Source organism: Rhinopithecus bieti, unplaced genomic scaffold, assembly GCF_001698545.2.
Source record: "Rhinopithecus bieti isolate Rb0 unplaced genomic scaffold, ASM169854v2 scaffold_3057, whole genome shotgun sequence".
Classification (NCBI taxonomy): domain Eukaryota; kingdom Metazoa; phylum Chordata; class Mammalia; order Primates; family Cercopithecidae; genus Rhinopithecus; species Rhinopithecus bieti.
In genome coordinates this window covers 589,443-608,614 of record NW_016803927.1, presented here as the reverse complement: position 1 = coordinate 608,614, position 19,172 = coordinate 589,443, and the positions used below count along the sequence as shown (strand labels likewise).

The following is a 19,172-nucleotide window of genomic DNA, read 5'->3' as shown; positions in this document are numbered from 1 at the left end:
TAAAGTGTAAGTACATGGTGTAGTCACAATCTAGAATCTAAAGATCCTGTCCAAAGGCCATGAGGATGATTTCCCTGGACTTGATTGGTGACAGTTAGAAAAACAGTGTTTTTCATATTAAAGAATATGGGTCTCAGCCGGGCACAGAGGCTCACGCCTGTAATCCCAGCACTTTGGGAGGCTGAGGTGGGTAGATCACAAGGTCAGGAGATTGAGACCAGCCTGGCTAACACGGTGAAACCCCTCTCTACTAAAAATACAAAAAATAAGCCGGGTGTGGTGGTGGGCACCTGTAGTCCCAGCTACTCGGGAGGCTGACACAGGAGAATGGTGTGAACCTGGGAGGCGGAGCTTGCAGTGAGCCGAGATCGTGCCACTGCACTCCAGCCTGGGCGGACAGAGCAAGACTTGGTCTCAAAAAAAAAAGAATATGGGTCTCACTTAGGTGACCGTTAAAGGAGAGAGTACAGTACACTTGATGCAGTATATGGGAAGTTGGGCCTACCTACTGTCTTTCTTACATGTTTTTTTGTCTGTTTGTTTGAGACAGTCTCTTGTCACCCAGGCTGGAGTGCAGTGGTGCCATCTTGGCTCACTGCAACCTCCACCTCCTGGGTTCAAGCGATTCTCATGCCTCAGCCTCCCCAGTAGCTGGGATTACAGGCGCCTGCCACCATGCCTGGCTAATTTTTGCATTTTTAGTAAATAAGGGGTTTCACCATGTTGGCCATGACTGGTCTCGAACTCCTGACCTCAAGTGATCCACCCATCTCGGCCTCCCAAAGTGCTGGAAAGAAAAAGAAAAAAAGACCACCATTATGCGGTGTTTTGTTACAGCAGCTCTAGAAAAGCCTCCTAGAGAAAGGAATGGCCAGGCTAAGAGGACTGTAGGAAAGCCCATTTTAGGACAAGAGAATAGCATGTGTGAAGGCCTAGAGGTGAGAGAGGTTATGGTACCTTGCAGTGACTTGAAACATGCGAAGTATGGCTGGAGCATAGTAAACAAGAGAGGAGGCAAAGGAAAATACCAGGGACAGTTAAACTTCAAAGGGTAGCTGTCATTTTTGGCTGCGCAATATCTGAACACATTTTCCACTTTATGAGAATCCCTAAATAGGTGGGAGGAGGGTTAAAGCAAGCAGATACCCCGTCTTTGAGCTCCTGGCAGCTACAACACAGTACACTGACCTACACACAGCCAGCTTGTGTTCCTATCCAGGACTCTGACTTGGGAGGTAGGCAAATAAAGGGGAGGATGGTTAGAAATGGTTCACAGAGCCTGTCGGAGATCCCCGTGTCCAATGGGGCAGAAAGTGCCCGATAAGAGAGTGCAGCTGTGTGGCAACCAGTGTCTGATGGCAAGATGGCAGGTGTCAAGTGGAGATCCTGCCCACAGCCGCTGCCTAAGCAGGGTGACCAACTCGTCCTGAGGAAACTGGGAGGACTGGTCTCTGCCACATGAGCAGCTGGTTTCTGTGTTAGGGTTTTGACTGTGCCTTACCTCTCTGAGCTTCTGTTGTTTTTCCAAGCCTGTTCCTTAGCCTTCTGGACAATTCTATGAGTTACTTGATATCTTTCCAAAAAGACTCCTTTTCTGCTTAATCAACAAGAATTGGCTTTTCTTGGCTGAAACAAAGAACCCTGAGTAGTGCCATAGGGGTCATACTGTGAAGGGCCTTCTAAGCCACACTATGGAGTTTAGACTTTGTCCAAAAGTCAAGGCAGAGTGGGGAGGAGGGACTGTGTGGAGAATGCATTGAGCGAGAGCAAGCTGGAAGACAGAAGAGTAGAGAGAAAACAGTGAGAAAAGGCAGGAGGCTGTGGTAACAGGGCAGGTGAGAGAAGAGGCTGCCTAGACCCTCTAGGTTGTAGGGGGAAGGAGAGAGGTGCAATGATTGGAGAGAAATGCAGCAGGTCAGGTCAAATTATTGATGAACATCAGACAGCCAAGACCCAAAAACACTGACCCTAAAACCATGACAGCATCAGCCTCATGTAGGAAACCAGCCTGCAGGGGCCCATCCTCCACCACCTTTGCTGAAGAAATATTCCCAGGCTGGTGCTCACTCATTCCTGGCTGCAACTGCATCACCAGCTGACCTGGGTGAAAAAGGAAGAGTGACAAGCCTCTTGCCAGAGCCACTGAGCCTCCCTTGCAGGCCATACCCATATTCTGTTAGAAGTGTATGTCAGGTCTAAATCCACCTCCTTTCACACCTCTGTTGTCCTTGGTCACCACTCAGACTACAGGTCATTCTGGTCAGCAACATATCCTAATCCAATCCCTCCCAAAGCCCACTGGAATTTCTGTTTTGTGATTAGCAGATGCCTCATATCTTCCACTTTTTTCCCCAATATTCTCCCCACTTCTCCTTTCACAGAAAACTGGTAGTCTTTTGAAGATACTGCTTCCCTTGGAGCCCTATCAGGTCAAGGTTATTGATTCTCTCACAGCTCAGGGATGTCTGAGTCAGAAGGCAGGGTTGGTGGTTTCTCCTCGGTTTTTCCACCCTCTTGCAGATTTCCTGCAGCTGTGAATCTTGGGCCATCTGGCATACCCTTTACCAAATCTCTTCCAACTTCCTCTTTGCTTTCCCTCACTCTTTGCCGCCTGGCTCACAGCGACCTCTCCACTTATTCCAGTGGCTTCAAACCTTGGACTCCTTATCTCAAATGGCCTCCTCCAGACCACGCCCATGGTCAAACCCTGAACCTTGTTACCAGCTCAAAACTGTTCCACTTCCATGATCACTAATTCAAAATGCTGAAGTGACTATTGCAACTGTTCTAACGTCATCAGGACCTCTAATCTAACTCCTCCCCTTTCTTCCTGTTCACTAGCCCCATTCATTTCTTATATTTATATTAAATTAATATAAATAATAAAATACATTTAATATAGATTGTCGTTTATATTAAATTTCATGTCTATGATGATAACACAGTCCTTTCTCTGCAACTGCCCAACAAATTTCAACCTTGGGTACATCTCCCCACCTGTCTTTTCCATGTCTGTACCTGATGAAGACCAGTGGAAAAAAATGGGGTTACAAGAGTACCAGACAAGGCTTCACTATGAACTCACAATTGTTGGTGTCAATTGAGCACCTAAACTTACCAAGCAATGTTACTGTATTTCTCTAGTTAGCATCTCTCCTCTTCTCTGCTTATTCTAGACCTTCTCCACCTTATTTCAACCTTGGAACCTCTTCCATTCTCCTCCCTCTTAGCCATCTCCCCCGTACCTTTGAACTCTTTCGACTGGATTATTTCCATGAGTATTAAAACATGCTCTAATCATCTTCCATCTTTTAAAACAAACCAACAAAAAGTCTCGATCTCGTGGCCTCGTGTTCCGCCCGCCTCGGCCTCCCAAAGTGCTGGGATTACAGGCGTGAGCCACGGCGCCCGGACCTGACTTTTTTGTTTTTTAATTCAGAGTGCCAGAATTCAAATGACACCTTTTCTTCGTTTAGCTTCCATTACCTTCACTTTCCTGGTTTTGCTCAAATATGTCTGACCATTAAACAGAATCATCAGGGGCTCCTCTTCTACAAAATCTTTTTTTTTCTTTTTAAGATGGAGTCTTGCTCTGTTGCCCAGGCTGGAGTTCGGTGGCACAATATCAGTTCACTGCAACGTCCGCCTCCCTGGTTCACATAATTCTCCTGACTCAGCCTCCCACGTACCTGGGACTACAGGCACCCACCACCACGCCCAGCTAATTTTTTGTATTTTTAGTAGAGATGGGGTTTCACCATGTTAGCCAGGATGGTTTGATCTCCTGACCTCATGATCTGCCCGCCTCAGCCTCCCAAAGTGCCAGGATTACAGGTGTGAGTCACTGCACCCGGCCTACAACATCTTTAAATATTACTTTTTCATGACTCAATTTTAGACTCTCTTTTTCTGCCCCTCTATATCCTCCTTCACTGTAAGCAATCTCACTCACTCTTAGGCTTAAATCCATCTGTTTTAGGAGCTAGCGAATAACAACTGTGTATCTCTAGACAGGATTTTCTTTTCTCTTTTCTTTCTTTTTTTTTTTTTTTGGAGACAGAGTCTTGCTCTGTCGCCCAGGCTGGAGTGCAGTGGCACAATCTTGGCTCACTGCAACCTCCCGGGTTCAAGTGATTCTTCTGCCTCAATCTCCTAAGCAGCTGGGACTACAGGCACGTGCCACCACGCCTGGCTAAGTTTTGTATTTTTAGTAGACATGGGGTTTTACCATGTCGGCCAGGCTGGTCTCAAACTCCTGACCTCATGATCCGCCCGCCTTGGCCTCCCAAAGTGCTGGGATTATAGGCGTGAGCCACCACGCCCGGCCTCTTTTTCTTTTCAAGAGTCTTCACCTTGTTACCCAGGCTGGAGTGCAGTGGCATGATCATAGCTCAATACAGCTTCCAAACTCCTGGGCTCAAGGGATCCTCCTGCCTCAGCCTCCTGAGTAGCTAAGACTACAAGTGTGGACCATTACACCTTGCTCATTTTTATTTACATGTAGAGACAGGGTCTTGCTATGCTGCCCAGGCTGGTCTTGGACTCCTGGCCTCAAGCAATCCTCCCACCTTGGCACCAAAGTGCAGGTACAGATGTGAGCTACCATATCAGGCCTAAGGATCTTTTCACTGAGCTTTATTAACACAACTGTATATACTCAGCAGCTGCCTAGTCAACAGCTCTATTTACATATTTTACAGGCATCTGAAGCTCAACATATTCAAAACTAAACTTATTTTCTCTCTCAAACTTGCTTCTCTTCCAGTATTCTTCATATTAATACATGGTGCTAGCACTCATCCCATTACTCATGCCAAACTTGGGCTTCATGCTTGCAGCTTACTACCCATTCACCCCCAACTCTCTATATAATTAATTACAAGTCCTGACAATTCATTCAATAAACAATTATTGACAGCTAACTAGTTCCAGGCACTTTCCTAAGTACTGGAGATACAGTCTAGAACAAAAAAGACAAACATGCCCGCCCGTTCTCTGTGGAGCTTGTATTTCAGTAATATAAGCTAGGTGACCCTAACATTTTGCCTGGCAATAATAGGTGTGTTCATTAAATGCTAGCTACAATGTTTAAAATGAACATGACTGAGCACTCCATGGGCAAGTAACTGTATCACACTCAAAGAGCAACCACGTTGAGGCCCAGGAGCAGTGGCTCACGCCTGTAATCCCAGCACTTTGGGAGGCAGAGGTGGGCAGATCACATGAGGTCCAGGAGTTCGAGACCAGCCTGGCCAACATGGGGAAACCCCATTTCTACTAAAAATACAAACAATAGCCAGGTGTGCTGGCTCACGCCTGTAGTCTCAGCTACTCAGGAGGCTGAGGCAGCAGAATCGTTTGTACCTGGGAGGCAGAGGTTGCATTGAGCTGAGATGGCACCACTGCACTCCAGCCTGGGTGACAGAGTGAGACTCTGCATATTGCAGAGAGAGTTTATTTGAAGGAATTGACACGCAATTGGAGGCTGGTGTTTGATATGAGTTCTAAATTTCTCTTCAAAGAATCAATATGTCAGTATGTTCAATTCTTTGTCTTCTACTTTTAAACTTAAGTTCTCGCCAGGCATGGTGGCTCACGCCTGTAATCCCAGTACTTTGAGAGGCCAAGGCAGGCGGATCACGAGGTCTGGAGATCAAGACCATCCTGGCTAACACAGTCAAACCCCTCTCTACTAAAAATGTAAAAAATAAGCTGGGTGTGGTGGTGGGCGCCTGGAGTCCCAGCTATTCGGGAGGCTGAGGCAGGAGAACTCAGGAGGCGGAGCTTGCAGTGAGCCAAGATCCTGCCACTGCACTCCAGCCTGGACTACAGAGTGAGACTGTCTTTTTTTTTTTTTTTTTTTTTTGAGATGGGTCTTGCTCTGTCGCCCCAGGCTGGGGTGCAGTGGCCAGAGCTCAGCTCACTGCAAGCTCCGCCTCCCGGGTTCACGCCATTCTCCCGCCTCAGCCTCCCGAGTAGCTGGGACTACAGGCTGCCGCCACCTCGCCCGGCTAGTTTTTTGTATTTTTAGTAGATACCGGGTTTCACCGTGTTAGCCAGGATGGTCTTGATCTCCTGACCTCGTGATCCGCCCGTCTCGGCCTCCCAAAGTGCTGGGATTACAGGCTTGAGCCACCGCGCCCGGCCGAGACTGTCTTAAAAAAACAAACAACAAACAAAAACAACTTCCTCGTAAAGCAATCTTTTTCGATTACCTGCTCTGCCCTGATTCATTCTCCACCCTGACTCATTCCGATTTCCTGCTCTGCCATAACCATATTTCCCAGCAGACCACTTACCCTGGCACTCTCTTTAAATTTGCCAATCGGAATTAGTTTAGCCTGTGTGGTCTAACCTTAGCCAATAAGGGAAGGACACAGCAGCAGGGCTACGAATAAGAACCCCTTCCCCTCACTTGTCCAGGTGTGCACCCACCATTGCTCCATCTGTGAGGGCGCACCCTTCTACAGAAATAAATTGCCTTGCTGAGAAGAAAAAAAGAAAATTTTATATTCGAGTGCTATTTCTTTCATAGCAGCAAAACTTTATGAACACTGGCAAGCCTAAAATTTGCAGGTCAGGCTAGAGACCCAGGAAAGAGCTGAAGGCAATCTGGGGGCAGGATTCCTTCTTTCTCAGAGGACCTTAGTCTTTTCTCTTATGACCTTCCCTTGACTGGATGAGGCCCACACACATTGTGGAGGATCAACTGCTTTACTCAAGTCTAATTTAACTGTTAATCACATCTTAAAAAATACCTTCTAGACTGGTGTTTGACCAAAAACTGGGTTGCACAGACTAACCCAGTTGACACATAAAACTAGCCATCACAATAGTCCAGAACAAAGACGGTGTCTCTGCTCACAAAACATGGGAAAGTGCAGGGGACCCATGAGAATTGTTTCCCAACACTACTTTTTGTTTGGGGGAGGGATGGAGTTTCGCTCTTGTCCCCCAGCCTGGAGTGCAATGCCACGATCTCGCTCACTGCAACCTCCACCTCCCGGGTTCAAGCGATTCTCCTGCCTTAGCCTCCTGAGTAGCTGGGATTGATTACAGGGGCCCGCCACCTCACCCAGCTAATTTTTCTATTTTTAGTAGAGACAGGGTTTCACCACATTGGCCAGGCTGGTCTCCAACTCCTGACCTCGTGATCCGCCCGTCTGGGCCTCCCAAAGTGCTGGGATTACAGGCTTGAGCCACCGCGCCCGACCCACTGCTTATTTTTTAAAAAACCATTAATTACTGGTGTCTTTAGACTCTGTCTCCCCCCCCCACCCCTAACATTGACTTTTAAAATTTGACAAAACTTAATGAAACAGTAAACAATTAAGAATTTAATACCCCATTTATATTACATTTATTAAGCTTTACACTATGACCCAGGTTCTAGGTGGTTGGGACACAGTGGTTCAATCCCTCTCTAGTAAATAAAACTGACGCCTTAAGCGCTACAATCAAGGTGTGCACGGGGTGCTACAGAACAATACGCAGACAGGAGGAAGTGAGGGGAAAGGTGAGACTTCCCACGCAGGTGTCATCCCAGAATAACTTTTACACAGGGTGACTAAGCGAGTTAGTGACTGCGCGGAAAATGGGCTTCCAAGGCTCACATGGCTCGTGCTGCGGCTCCGCGAGCTATTTCACAGTAAGCTTACTATCATCCTTTGGGCATCTGCTTTACGGACAAGTTCATCAGGATTTAAAGGCTCTTGGTTGCATATCCTTCCCCTTCCTCACAGAGGCCGCCAGCCCTGAGCCCCTCCAAGCCCTCCTCCCTCCTGCATATACTAGCCGCCAGCCTTTCCCTCCCCGCCCCTTTACACAGGCCGCCCCCAGCCTCCCGGCCCCCCGGGTTCCCTTCCACGGGAGGCCCCGGCCTCCCTGCCCTCTCCTACACGGTTCTCCCCGCATCGCCCGGCTTCCCGCAAGCCGCTGGCACAGTCCCCTCCACACCCTCCGCGCACCGCCGCTCCCTTCCCCTGGGGGCCACCCGGCTCCCTCCTCTCTGCCCCGCCGTTCTCCGCCCCCACCCACTTCCGCAGGCAGCCCGCGCCACCCGCTTCCCGCCGCGCTCCCTCCCGCCCCCGCGCTTCCGGCCCCGCCCGCCCCCCGCGCGGAGGACTGTGGGAGCGGCTTCCTTGGATTCCGCGCTTGGCAACGGCTCGGCGTCGCGCTTTGGCCAACCGCCGCGTCGTCCCTGGGCCCGACTAACTGTCGCCCGCTTCCCTCAGCGTGAGGTAGGAGAAGGGCGCTGGGGCCTAGTGCTTCAGGGCCCCTGGCAGCCGTGCCCCCGCGGCGTCCTGTGCGCCGAGCCCCGCCGATCGCCTCTTCGCGCGGCTCCTGCCCGCCCCTGCCCACCCCGGGGCGGTCTGAGGCGGGGCCCCGAATGGACTCGGCCTGCCCCTGCTTTTCTCCCGCTGGGGCCCGAGTGCGTCCCTCAGGCGCCCGAGTTGTCCACGCAGAAACGTGGGCGTTGGTTCTCACATCGCTGCGCCCGGGCCTGTCTTGCTCCTCGGAACTGGGACGGGCGTCGCGGGCCGTTTGGCCGTGGCTGTCCCAAGCCCCAGTCGCGGCTGACGGGACACTTCAGACCCAGCTGGACCCCTGCGCCAGCTCTGGAGTCGCGCGGCAGAGGCGGGCACGTCGCTCTTGCGTTTTCTTGTTAGGTAAAGCACTTGAAATTGCCTGACACAAGCTGAATCAGGAGTGAAGATAAAAGTACACAACAGAATACGGAAAACGCGTACTTAGCCTCACAAAGATGGAAACATTCCAGAAACGTGAAGTACTGTTGTCCCAAGATTCTTTGTTTTGTTGTTGTTGTTTTTTTTTTTTAAAGACGGGGTTTCATTCTTTGTTGCCCAGGCTGGAGGGCAATGGTGCGATCTCGGCTCACCGCAACCTCCGCCTCCCGGGTTCAAGTGATTCTCCTGCCTCAGCCTCCCGAGTAGCTGGGATTACAGGCACGCACCACCATGCCTGGCTAATTTTTGTATTTTTAGTAGAGACGGGGTTTCTCCATGTTGGTCAGGCTGGTCTCGAACTGCTGACCTGAGGTGATCCGCCCGCCTCGGCCTGCCAAAGTGCTGGGATTACAGGCGCGAGCCACCGCGCCCAGCCGTCCCAAGATTCTTTCTAAGCCTAGAATTACACTTTTACCAGTCCGATTTTCTGCTTGAGTTATTTAATTGATTAATTAATTAATTTATTTTCCTTGAGAAACTGCAGTAGGCTTCTTGGAAGTAGACCAAGGGTGTCCAATCGTTTGGCTTCCCTGGGCCACATCGGAAGAATTGTCTTGGGCCACACATAAAATACACAAACACTAAGATAGCTGATGAGCTTTTAAAAAATCGCAAAAAAATCTCATAATGCTTCCAGAAAGTTTATGAATTTGTATTGGGCCGCATTCAAAGCCGTCCTGTGCCACGTGCGGGCCGGGGTTGGAAAAGTTTGAAGTAGATTGTCCGTCATAGTCAGTAGAAGAGTATTAAAAAACAGCTTTAAAAAAAAAGGCTTTACTAGCATTTAATTTATATTAAATATAGGTGGCATTATCCTCAGGTTATTTGAACATGGAAGGTTTGTTACATATATGAGCTGTTTTGGAAATAGCCTGGAGAATCCAGAAACCCTGGGTTGTATAACAACAGTTGTTCTGCCACCCGTAGCTATTAGCCATGCTTGATTCCCTTCACTTTTCCTGGCCTCACTTTCCACATCTTTTAACATTTGTATGTTCCACAAGATGTCTATTCAACTAAAGTCTCAAGTCAAACCTTTTAAAAATCTGGTTACAACCTAGCAGAAAGGATTTCTCATTATAAAAGTTGCTTCTTTCTGTAACTTATGTGTCATCTAAACTGACTTAAATAGGGTTCATAATCTGAAATTATGGTTCAAAATAGTGGTTCTCAAAGTGTGGTCCCCAGACCAGCAGCCTCAGCATCACCTGGGTTTGAGAACCACTGGTTTAGTATTATCTGAGCTAAAACTTCTAAATAAAAATATTTTATATATCTTTTACCACTGACTTTTGATACCTTTTGAAGCTATTTTGAAATGACCATTTCTATGTGGGTGACATTTGCCCTTACAGTAGTTAATTTTCATTTCAAAAAATTGTGAGAAAGTAACTCAAAATTGATCAGTGACCTAAATATAAGAGCTAAAACTGTAAAACTATTAGAAAAAAACCATAGGTATAAATATTCTTGACCTTGGATTAGGCAATTCTTTCTTACATATGATACCAAAAGTACATGCAACCAAAGAAAAAATAAATTGTGTATCATCAAAATTTAAAACATTTGTGCTTCAAAGTATACTACAAAGAATGTAAAATGATGAGGCATAGAATGGGGGAAAGTATTTGTAAATCATTTATATAATGTTTAGAATCCAGAATATGTAGAGGATCTTTATAATTCATGTGATAACCCGATTTTTAGGAATGAGCAGGCTGGGCACCGTGGCTCATGCCTGTAATCTCAGCACTTTGGGAGGCCGAGGCAGGTGGGTCACAAGGTCAGGAGATCAAGACCATCCCGGCTAACATGGTGAAACCCCGTCTTTACTAAAAATACGAGAAACAAAAAAAAAGAAACACAAAAATTTGCTGGATGTGGTGGCGGGTGCCTGTAGTCCCAGCTACTCGGGAGACTGAGGCAGGAGAATGGCGTAAAACCGGGAGGCAGAGCTTGCAGTGAGCCGAGATTGCGCCACTGCACTCTAGCCTAGGGGACAGAGCGAGATTCCGTCTCAAAAAAAAAAAAAAGTGAGCAGAAGATCTGAACAGACATTTCTCCAAAGAGACACAGAAATGAGTAATAAGATGAAAAGATGTTCAACATCATTAGTCATCAGGGGAATGCAAGTCAGTACTACAATGAGATACCATTTCATACTCACTACAATTGCTATAATCAGAAACAGGAACAATAACAAGTGTTGGCTAGGACATGGATAAATTGGAACCTTCATGCATTGCAGGTGGGATGTAAAATATGCAGCCACTTTGGAAAACAGTCTAGCTGTTCTTCCAAAAGTTAAACATAGAGTTACTATATGATCCAGCAATTCCTTTCCTAGATATATTCCCTATAGAACTGAACATATATATCTATGCTAAAACTTGTACACACACGTTCATAGTGATGTTATTCATAAAAGTCAAAAAGTAGAAACCAAACGTCCATTAACTGATGAATGGATAAGCAAAATGTTGTAGATGTATTATTTAGCCATAAAAAGTAATGAAATATTGATACATACTACTGCATGGATGAACCTTGAAAGCATTATGCTAAGGGAAAGAGACTAGACACAAAAGGCTACGTATTGTGTAATTTCCTTAACATGAAATGTCCAGAAGTGGCAAATCCATAGAGACAGAAAATAGATTAATGGTTGCCAGGGACTGGGGAAAGGGAAGGGAGGCATGGAGAGCTGCTAACAGGCCCCATATTTCTTTATTGGGATGATGAAAATGTTCTGGAATTACATACTGGGGATGGTTGCACAGCCTTGTGAATATACTAAAAACCACTGAATTACGCACTTTGAAAAGTTAAATTGTATGGTATATGAACTGTAGCTCAAAAAATACTTTTGTTAGTATTTAAAATATATAAATAATTTTTAAAGGTTGTGAGAAGCCACATATATGGTATTATGCTGAGAAAAAGATTAAGCTGAAAATTTATTTTGTTATTTTATTTTATTTTTTATTTATTTATTTTTTGAGACGGAGTCTGGCTGTGTCGCCCAGGCCGGAGTGCAGTGGCGCAATCTTGGCCTACTGCAACCTCCACCTCCCAGGTTCAGGCAATTCCCCTGCCTCAGCCGCCCGAGTAGCTGGGATTACAGGTGCCTGCCATCATGCCTGGCTAATTTTTTTGTGTTTGTAGTAGAGATGGGGTTTCACCATATTAGCTAGGATGGTCTCGATCTCCTGACCTCGTGATCCACCCGCCTCAGCCTCCCAAAGTGCTGAGATTATAGGCGTGAGCCACTGTGCCCGCCTAACCTGAAAATTTCTTAGGAATTTGCTGGTGAACTTAAAATGTACAGGCCTTAAAGAAAATATGTATTTGCTTTAAAGAAAATACATTTCTTAGATACTAGCAATACTACATTTCTTGGGTAATTAGCCCTCCTCCACCTCCCACCCCTCAAATTGCCTAAAATACTGACTTGATTTGAATGATACTTCCAGGAATCCTTGCCAGATTCTTTAGTAATTATTAGATTTACAGTACATCTATATGGTAGTTTCATTTCTCCCATGCTTCTGTCCAAGTCAAAATGTAGAGATGAATCTTGAAATTTTACCTTTTTTTTTCTTTTTTGAGACGGAGTCTCACTCTGTTGCCCAGGCTGGAGTGCGGTGGCGCGATCTTGGCTCACTGTAAGCTCCGCCTCCCGGGTTCACGCCATTCTCCTGCCTCACCCTCCCAAGCAGCTGGGACTGCAGGCGCTTGCCACCATGCCTGGCTAATTTTTTGTATTTTTTAGTAGAGACGGGGTTTCACCGCGTTAGCCAGGATGGTCTCGATCTCCTGACCTCGTGATCTGCCCACCTCAGCCTCCCAAAGTGCTGGGATTACAGGCATGAGCCACTGCACCCAGCCGAAATTTTACATTTTTATTTGGGAAGAAAGAATTGCAGTTTGAGGACCAGGTGGTCTTTGGTATGCCCAAAGAACAAAGAGAAAGTTTTTTTTATCAAAAGGAGAAATGTTATGTAGTGCTCTTTGAGAAAGTTCACTGAAGCTAGTGAGGTTCTGGGAAGCTGGCAAGTTCTAATTGGTGGGTAGCTGTGGTGGCCAGAATTAGTCCTATGTTTGCAGCAAGTTATCTCAGCAGCTATAAATAAAATTGGCCTCAGGTTATAGCAGCCAGTTTCAGTAGCCAGACTTGCAGAGAATTCCACTCTTTAAGCAATGTTGTGTGTCCTGAGTGCCTCCCCACCAACACACCCCAGCTTCTTGACTCTGTTTTAGTTGCGTATGAGAAGAATGACTCAATTTGTATGATCAGCTTTTACTCTTCTGTTTCACTTTGCTTTGATATCTTTTTTTTTTTCTGTCTTGCATTTTTTCCCTCAACATTTTGTTACGAAAATTTTCAAACATGCAGCAAGGTTTAAAGAATTTTATGGTGAATGTTACTCCTGCTACCTAGATTCCACCATTAACCTTTTTCTATAGTTGCTTTATCATGTACTTATCCATTTACCTATCTCTCAATCCATCTATCAAGCCATCTTTTTTTTAGAGAGAGAGAGTCTCACTGTCAACCAGGTTGGAGTGCAGTGGCATGATCTCAGCTCACTGCAACCTCTGCCTCCTGGGTTCAAGCGATTCTCATGCCTCAGCCTCCCGAGTAGCTTGAATTACAGGTGTGCACCACCATGCCCTGCTAGTTTTTGTATTTTTAGTAGCGACATGGTTTCACCATGTTGACCAAGCTGGTCTCAAACTCCTGACCTCAAGTTATCCACCTGTCTTGGCCTTCCAAAGTGTTGGAATTACAGGCATGAGCCATGGCGCCCGGCCAAAGCCATCTTATTTTATGTATTTTAAGCTAAATTACAGCTATTATACATTCCCTGAAATACCAGCATGCATATCAAGTATACAGTTCAATATTTGTTTATAGTTCTTTTGAGATAAAATTTACAAAGCAGAAATCTCAGTGTACATTTGCTGAGTTTTCACAAATGCATACACTTGTGTGACTCAAACCCCTGCCAAGATATAGAACATTTATCATCACTCCAGAAAATTCTCTTGTGTCCTTTTCCATTCATTCCCTACCCCCCATCCCTAAGAAGCGACCTCAATTCTGATGGTTTTCTACTGTAAATAAGTTTGGTCTGTTTGAGAACTTTGTGTAAAGAAAACAGTGCATAATGTGCTGCTTTACGTAAGGCTTCTTTCACTCAGCATAATTGGGATTCTTTTTTATTGCTGGATAGTACTTCGTTGTGTAAGTATGCCACATTTTGCTTGTCCATTTTACTGATGGTTGTCTGGTTTGTTTCTTATTTTTCGGGATTATGAATAAAGCTGTGACAAAGAAAAGAAAGGTTTAATTTGAAGAATGAGAGTCTCCTCTAAATTACCAGGTCCAGAGAGGCGTGGGAGTGAAACAGCAGTCACATCTCCTTTACCTTCTCGGGCTGAGTAATCATATCTTGAAACTTGCTTGCTATTGCCACAAGTAGCTGTAAATTAATCTAACAACATCACCGTCTGGATACTATGACCCATACAATGTAGCCAATCACTGATCAACATTATTTTCATAAACCAGTGAGAATTTCTGACAGACAGCTTTGTGTCAGCCCACTCCCTGCCCCACTTTTTTGCCTTTAAAGATCTGCTTGAAACAAAGGCCAAAGGGAGCGCCTGCTCAGGGTTATGAAGTCTGAGTCTTCTGGGCAGGCAGCCATCCTCATTTTGGCTCAAGTAAACTTTTTAGAATTATATTTTATGCTTCAATTCCTTTCTTTAGGTCGACAGCTGCTATGAACATTCTTATACAAATCTTTTTGTAGACATATGTTTTCATTTCTCTTGAGTAAAAATTTTTGAGTGGAATTGCTGGGTCATAAAAGGTACATGTTAATTTTATGAAACTGCAAGACTTTTCTTCCAAAGTGTATCATTTTATACTCCCATCAGCAGTGTATGAGGACTCTGGTTGCTCCACATCTTTGCTGACATTATGCATTGTTGGTCTTTTTAATTTTACACATTCTGATGGGTATGTGGTAGTTTCTGCCTTGCATTTTAATTGATTATTGCATACCTTTCTTCTTTACTTGATACTAAGCTCCATGAAAATCAGGACAATAACTTGTACCCCCCTCTAGTGCCTGTCACTGTTCTTTCAGTGTCATGGTTGTGAAATCAGTGTGAAATGAGGGCAATAACTTAATGTTTTGACATCTAGTTTTGGGAATTTGATGTGAAAAAAATTGAAACCTTGAAAATATATACAGATAAATTTGACCAAAAATGTTATTAAATAGTTATACTTTATTGGAATTAAGAATTATTTCTGGCCTGGGATGGTGGCTCATGCTGGTAATCCCAGCATTTTGGGAGGCCAAAGTTAGAGGATGACTTGAGCTCAGGAGATTGAGTCCAGCCTGAGCAACATAGGGAGATCCCATCTTTACAAAAAATTTCTTTTTTTTTTTTTTGAGACAGAGTCTCACTCTCACCCGGGCTGGAGTGCAGTGGCTGGATCTCAGCTCACTGCAAGCTCCGCCTCCCGGGTTTATGCCATTCTCCTGGCTCAGCCTCCGGAGTAGCTGGGACTACAGGCGCCCGCCACCTCGCCCGGCTAGTTCTTTGTATTTTTTAGTAGAGACGGGGTTTCACGGTGTTAGCCAGGATGGTCTCGATCTCCTGACCTCGTGATCCAGCCGTCTCGGCCTCCCAAAGTGCTGGGATTACAGGCTTGAGCCACCGCGCCCAGCCTACAAAAAATTTCAAACTTAGTTGGGTGTGGTGGCACCAAGCCTGTAGTACCAGGGAGGCTGAGGTGGGAGGATCACTTGTGCCAGAGAGGTCAAGGCTATAGTGAGCCGTGATTGTGCTACTGCATTCCAGCCTGGGCAACAGAGCAAGACATATCTCAAAAAATATATATATTTCTTATACCAAGAACATATTTACACTGCCAATTTTTCCTAGGTATAAATGATGCAAAATGTGCACCTGGCTCCAGAGACAGATGAAGATGATCTTTATTCTGGCTATAATGACTACAATCCAATCTATGATATCGAGGTAACAAAAGCTAGTTGTTTTTTTACATTGGTCTTGGTTAAACAGCTGGTTTATGAAGACTGTGGATTTGAGAGTTCTACTTTATTATGCTTTAGATTAAATAAGCTGATTAAAAAACCTAGAAAAGTGCTATTACAGGAGATTCTACTGACTTCCACCAAAAATAATAATTGCAGCAGAAGGAAAGATCATGAGACAGGTTACAAAAATGAATTACGATGAATTATATATACTTGTATTCTTCAGCACTAGCTGTCCAAATGTGTAAAAGACTTAGATCACCTGAAGGTATTTAAAATTAGGGTTTTAAAAAAATTCTAAAGTTGAAATGTCTTGTTTTTTTTCTGTTTATTTGTTTTTTAATTTTTGTGAGTACATAGTAGGTGCATATATCTATGGGGAATATGGGATATTTTGATACAGGCATACAGTGTGTAATAATCACATAAGGGTAAATAGGATTTCTGTTACATCAAGCATTTATCCTTTGTGTTTCAAACCATTTGATTATATTCTTTTAGTTATTTTTAAATGTGTAATTAAATTATTGACTATAGTCACCCCATTTTGCTATCAAATACTAGATCTTATGCATTCTTTCTATTTTTTTTTTTTTGTTACCTGTTAACCATTCCCACCCCTTCCCCCTGCCACTACCCTTCCCAGCCTCTGGTAATCATCCTTCTATTCTCTATCTCCTTGAGTTCAGTTGTTTTAATTTTTAGATCCCAGAAATAAGTGAAAACATGCGATGTTTGTCTTTCTGTGCCAGGCTTATTTCACTTAATAGAATGGCATCCAGTTCCATCCACATTGTTGCAAATAACAGGATCTCAATTCTTTTTTATGGCTAGTTTTCCACTGATATATGTACGTTTTCTTTATCCATTTGTCTGTTGACAGACATGTAAGTTGCTTCCAAATCTCGGCTGTTGTGAATACTGCTGCAGCAAACATGGGAGTGCAGATATCTCTTTGATATGCTATGATGTAGTTTGTATATTTATCCCCACCCACATCTTATGTTGAATTGTAATAATACCCAGCATTGGAGGTGAGACCTGGTGGGAGGTGATAGGATCATGAGAGTGGATTTCTCGTGAATGGTTTAGCATTATCTTCTTGGTGCCATCCTCACCCCATGTGACGTGACTGCTCCCATTTTGCCTTCTGTCATGAGTGAAAGTTCCCTGAGGCCTCCCCAGAAACTGAGCAGATACTGATGTCATGTTTGTACAGCCTGCAGAACCATGAGCCAATCAAACCTTTTTTCTTTATGAATTACCCAATCTCAGGCATTCTTTGGTGCAAAAGTAACTGCAGTTTTTGCCATTTTAATTGCAAAACTACAATTACTTTTGCGCCAACCTGATAGCAATGCAAGAATGGCCTGGTACATACTGATTTCTTTTCTTTTGAGTATATTCCTAGCAGTGGGATTGTTGGATTATATGGTAGATCTATTTTTAGTTTTTTGAGGAACCTCTAAACTGTTCTCCATAGTGGTTGTACTAATTTACATTCTCACTAATAGTATATGAGGTTTCCCTTTTCTCCACATTCTCACCAGCATTTATTATTACCTGTCTTTTGGATAAAAGCTATTTTAACTGGAATGAGATGACATCTCATTGTAGTTTTGATTTCCATTTCTCTGATGGTCAATGATGTTGAACACTTTTTCATATACATGCTTGCCATTTGTATGTCTTCTTTTGAGAAATATCTATTCAGATCTTTTACCCATTTTTAAATCAGATTATTAGATTTTTTTCCTACAGTTGAGTTCCTTACATATTCTGGTTATTAATCCCTTGTCAGAGGGATAGTTTATAAATATTTTCTCCTACATGGGTGGGGGCACCCATGCCAAGATGGCTGAATAGGAACAGCTCTAGCCTCCAGCTCCCAGTGTGAGCAACACAGAAGACAGGTGATTTCTGGCATTTCCAACTGAGGTACTGGGTTTATCTCACTGGGGCATGTCGGACAGTGGGTACAGGACAGTGGGTGCAGCCCAGCGAGTGAGAGCTGAAGCAGGGCGTGGCATCGCTGCACCCAGGAAGTGCAAGGGGGAAGGGAATTCCCTTTCCTAGCCAAGGGGAATCGTGACACACAACACCTGGAAAATCAGGTCACTCCCACCTTAATACTGCGCTTTACCAAGGGTCTTAGCAAACGGCGCACCAGGAGATTATATCCCATGCCTGGCTCAGGGGGTCCCACACCCACGTGGCCTCCCTCATTGCTAGCACAGCAGTCTGAGATCTAACTGCAAGGTGGCAGCGAGGCTGGGGGAGGGGTGCCCGCCATTGCTGAGGCTTAAGTAGGTAAACAAACCAGCCAGGAAGCTTGAACTGAGTGGAGCCCACCACAGCTCAAGGCAGCCAGCCTGCCTCTGTAGACTCCACCTCTGGGGACAGGGCATAGCCAAACAAAAGGCAGCAGAAACCTCTGCAGATGTAAATATCCCTGTCTGACAGCTTTGAGGAGAGTAGTGGTTTTCCCAGCATGGAGTTTGAGATCTGAGAACAGACAGATTGTCTGCTCAAGTGGGTCCCTCACCCCCGAGTAGCCTAACTGGGAGACACCCCTCACTAGGGGCAGACCGACACCTCACACCTCACACGGCCGGGTATGCCTCTGAGACGAAGCTTCCAGAGGAACAGTCAGACAGCAACACTCGCTGTTCAGCAACATTCACTCTTCTGCAGCCTCCGCTGCTGATACCCAGGCAAACAGGGTCTGGAGTGGGCCTCAAGCAAACTCCAACAGACCTGCAGCTGAGGGTCCTGACTGTTAGAAGGAAAAATAAACAGAAAGGACATCCACACCAAAACCCCATCTGTATGTCACCATCGTCAAAGACCAAAGGTAGATAAAACCACAAAGATGGGGAAAAAGCAGTGCAGAAAAGCTGGAAATTCTAAAAATCAGAGTGCCTCTCCCCCTCCGAAGGAGCGCAGCTTCTGGCCCGCAATGAAACAAAGCTGGACGGAGAATGACTTTGATGAGTTGAGAGAAGAAGACTTCAGACAAACTTCACTGAGCTAAAGGAGGAATTACGAACCCAGCGCAAAGAAACTAAAAACCTTGAAAAAAGATTTGACAAATGGCTCACTAGAATAACCAATGCAGAGAAGTCCTTAAACGACCTGATAAACATGAAAACCATGACACGAGAACTACGTGACAAATGCACAAGCTTCAGTAACCGATTCGATCAACTGGAAGAAAGGGTATCAGTGATTGAAGATCAAATGAATGAAATGAAGTGAGAAGAGAAGTTTAGAGAAAAAGGAGTAAAAAGAAATGAACAAAGCCTCCAAGAAATATGGGACTATGTGAAAAGACCAAATCTAC

General features: G+C 45.0%; 1 protein-coding gene across 1 annotated transcript in view; it reads left to right on the top strand.

Annotated features, from left to right (window-relative positions):
- The first annotated feature begins 8,091 nt into the window (after positions 1-8,091).
- Positions 8,092-19,172, top strand: part of IFT88 (intraflagellar transport 88) — a 130,135-nt gene continuing 119,054 nt past the window's right edge. Inside the window, 2 exon segments of the mRNA XM_017859227.1 lie at positions 8,092-8,240; positions 15,714-15,809. Of these exon segments, the coding sequence (XP_017714716.1) occupies positions 15,720-15,809 (90 nt within the window). The 5' untranslated portion in view covers positions 8,092-8,240; positions 15,714-15,719.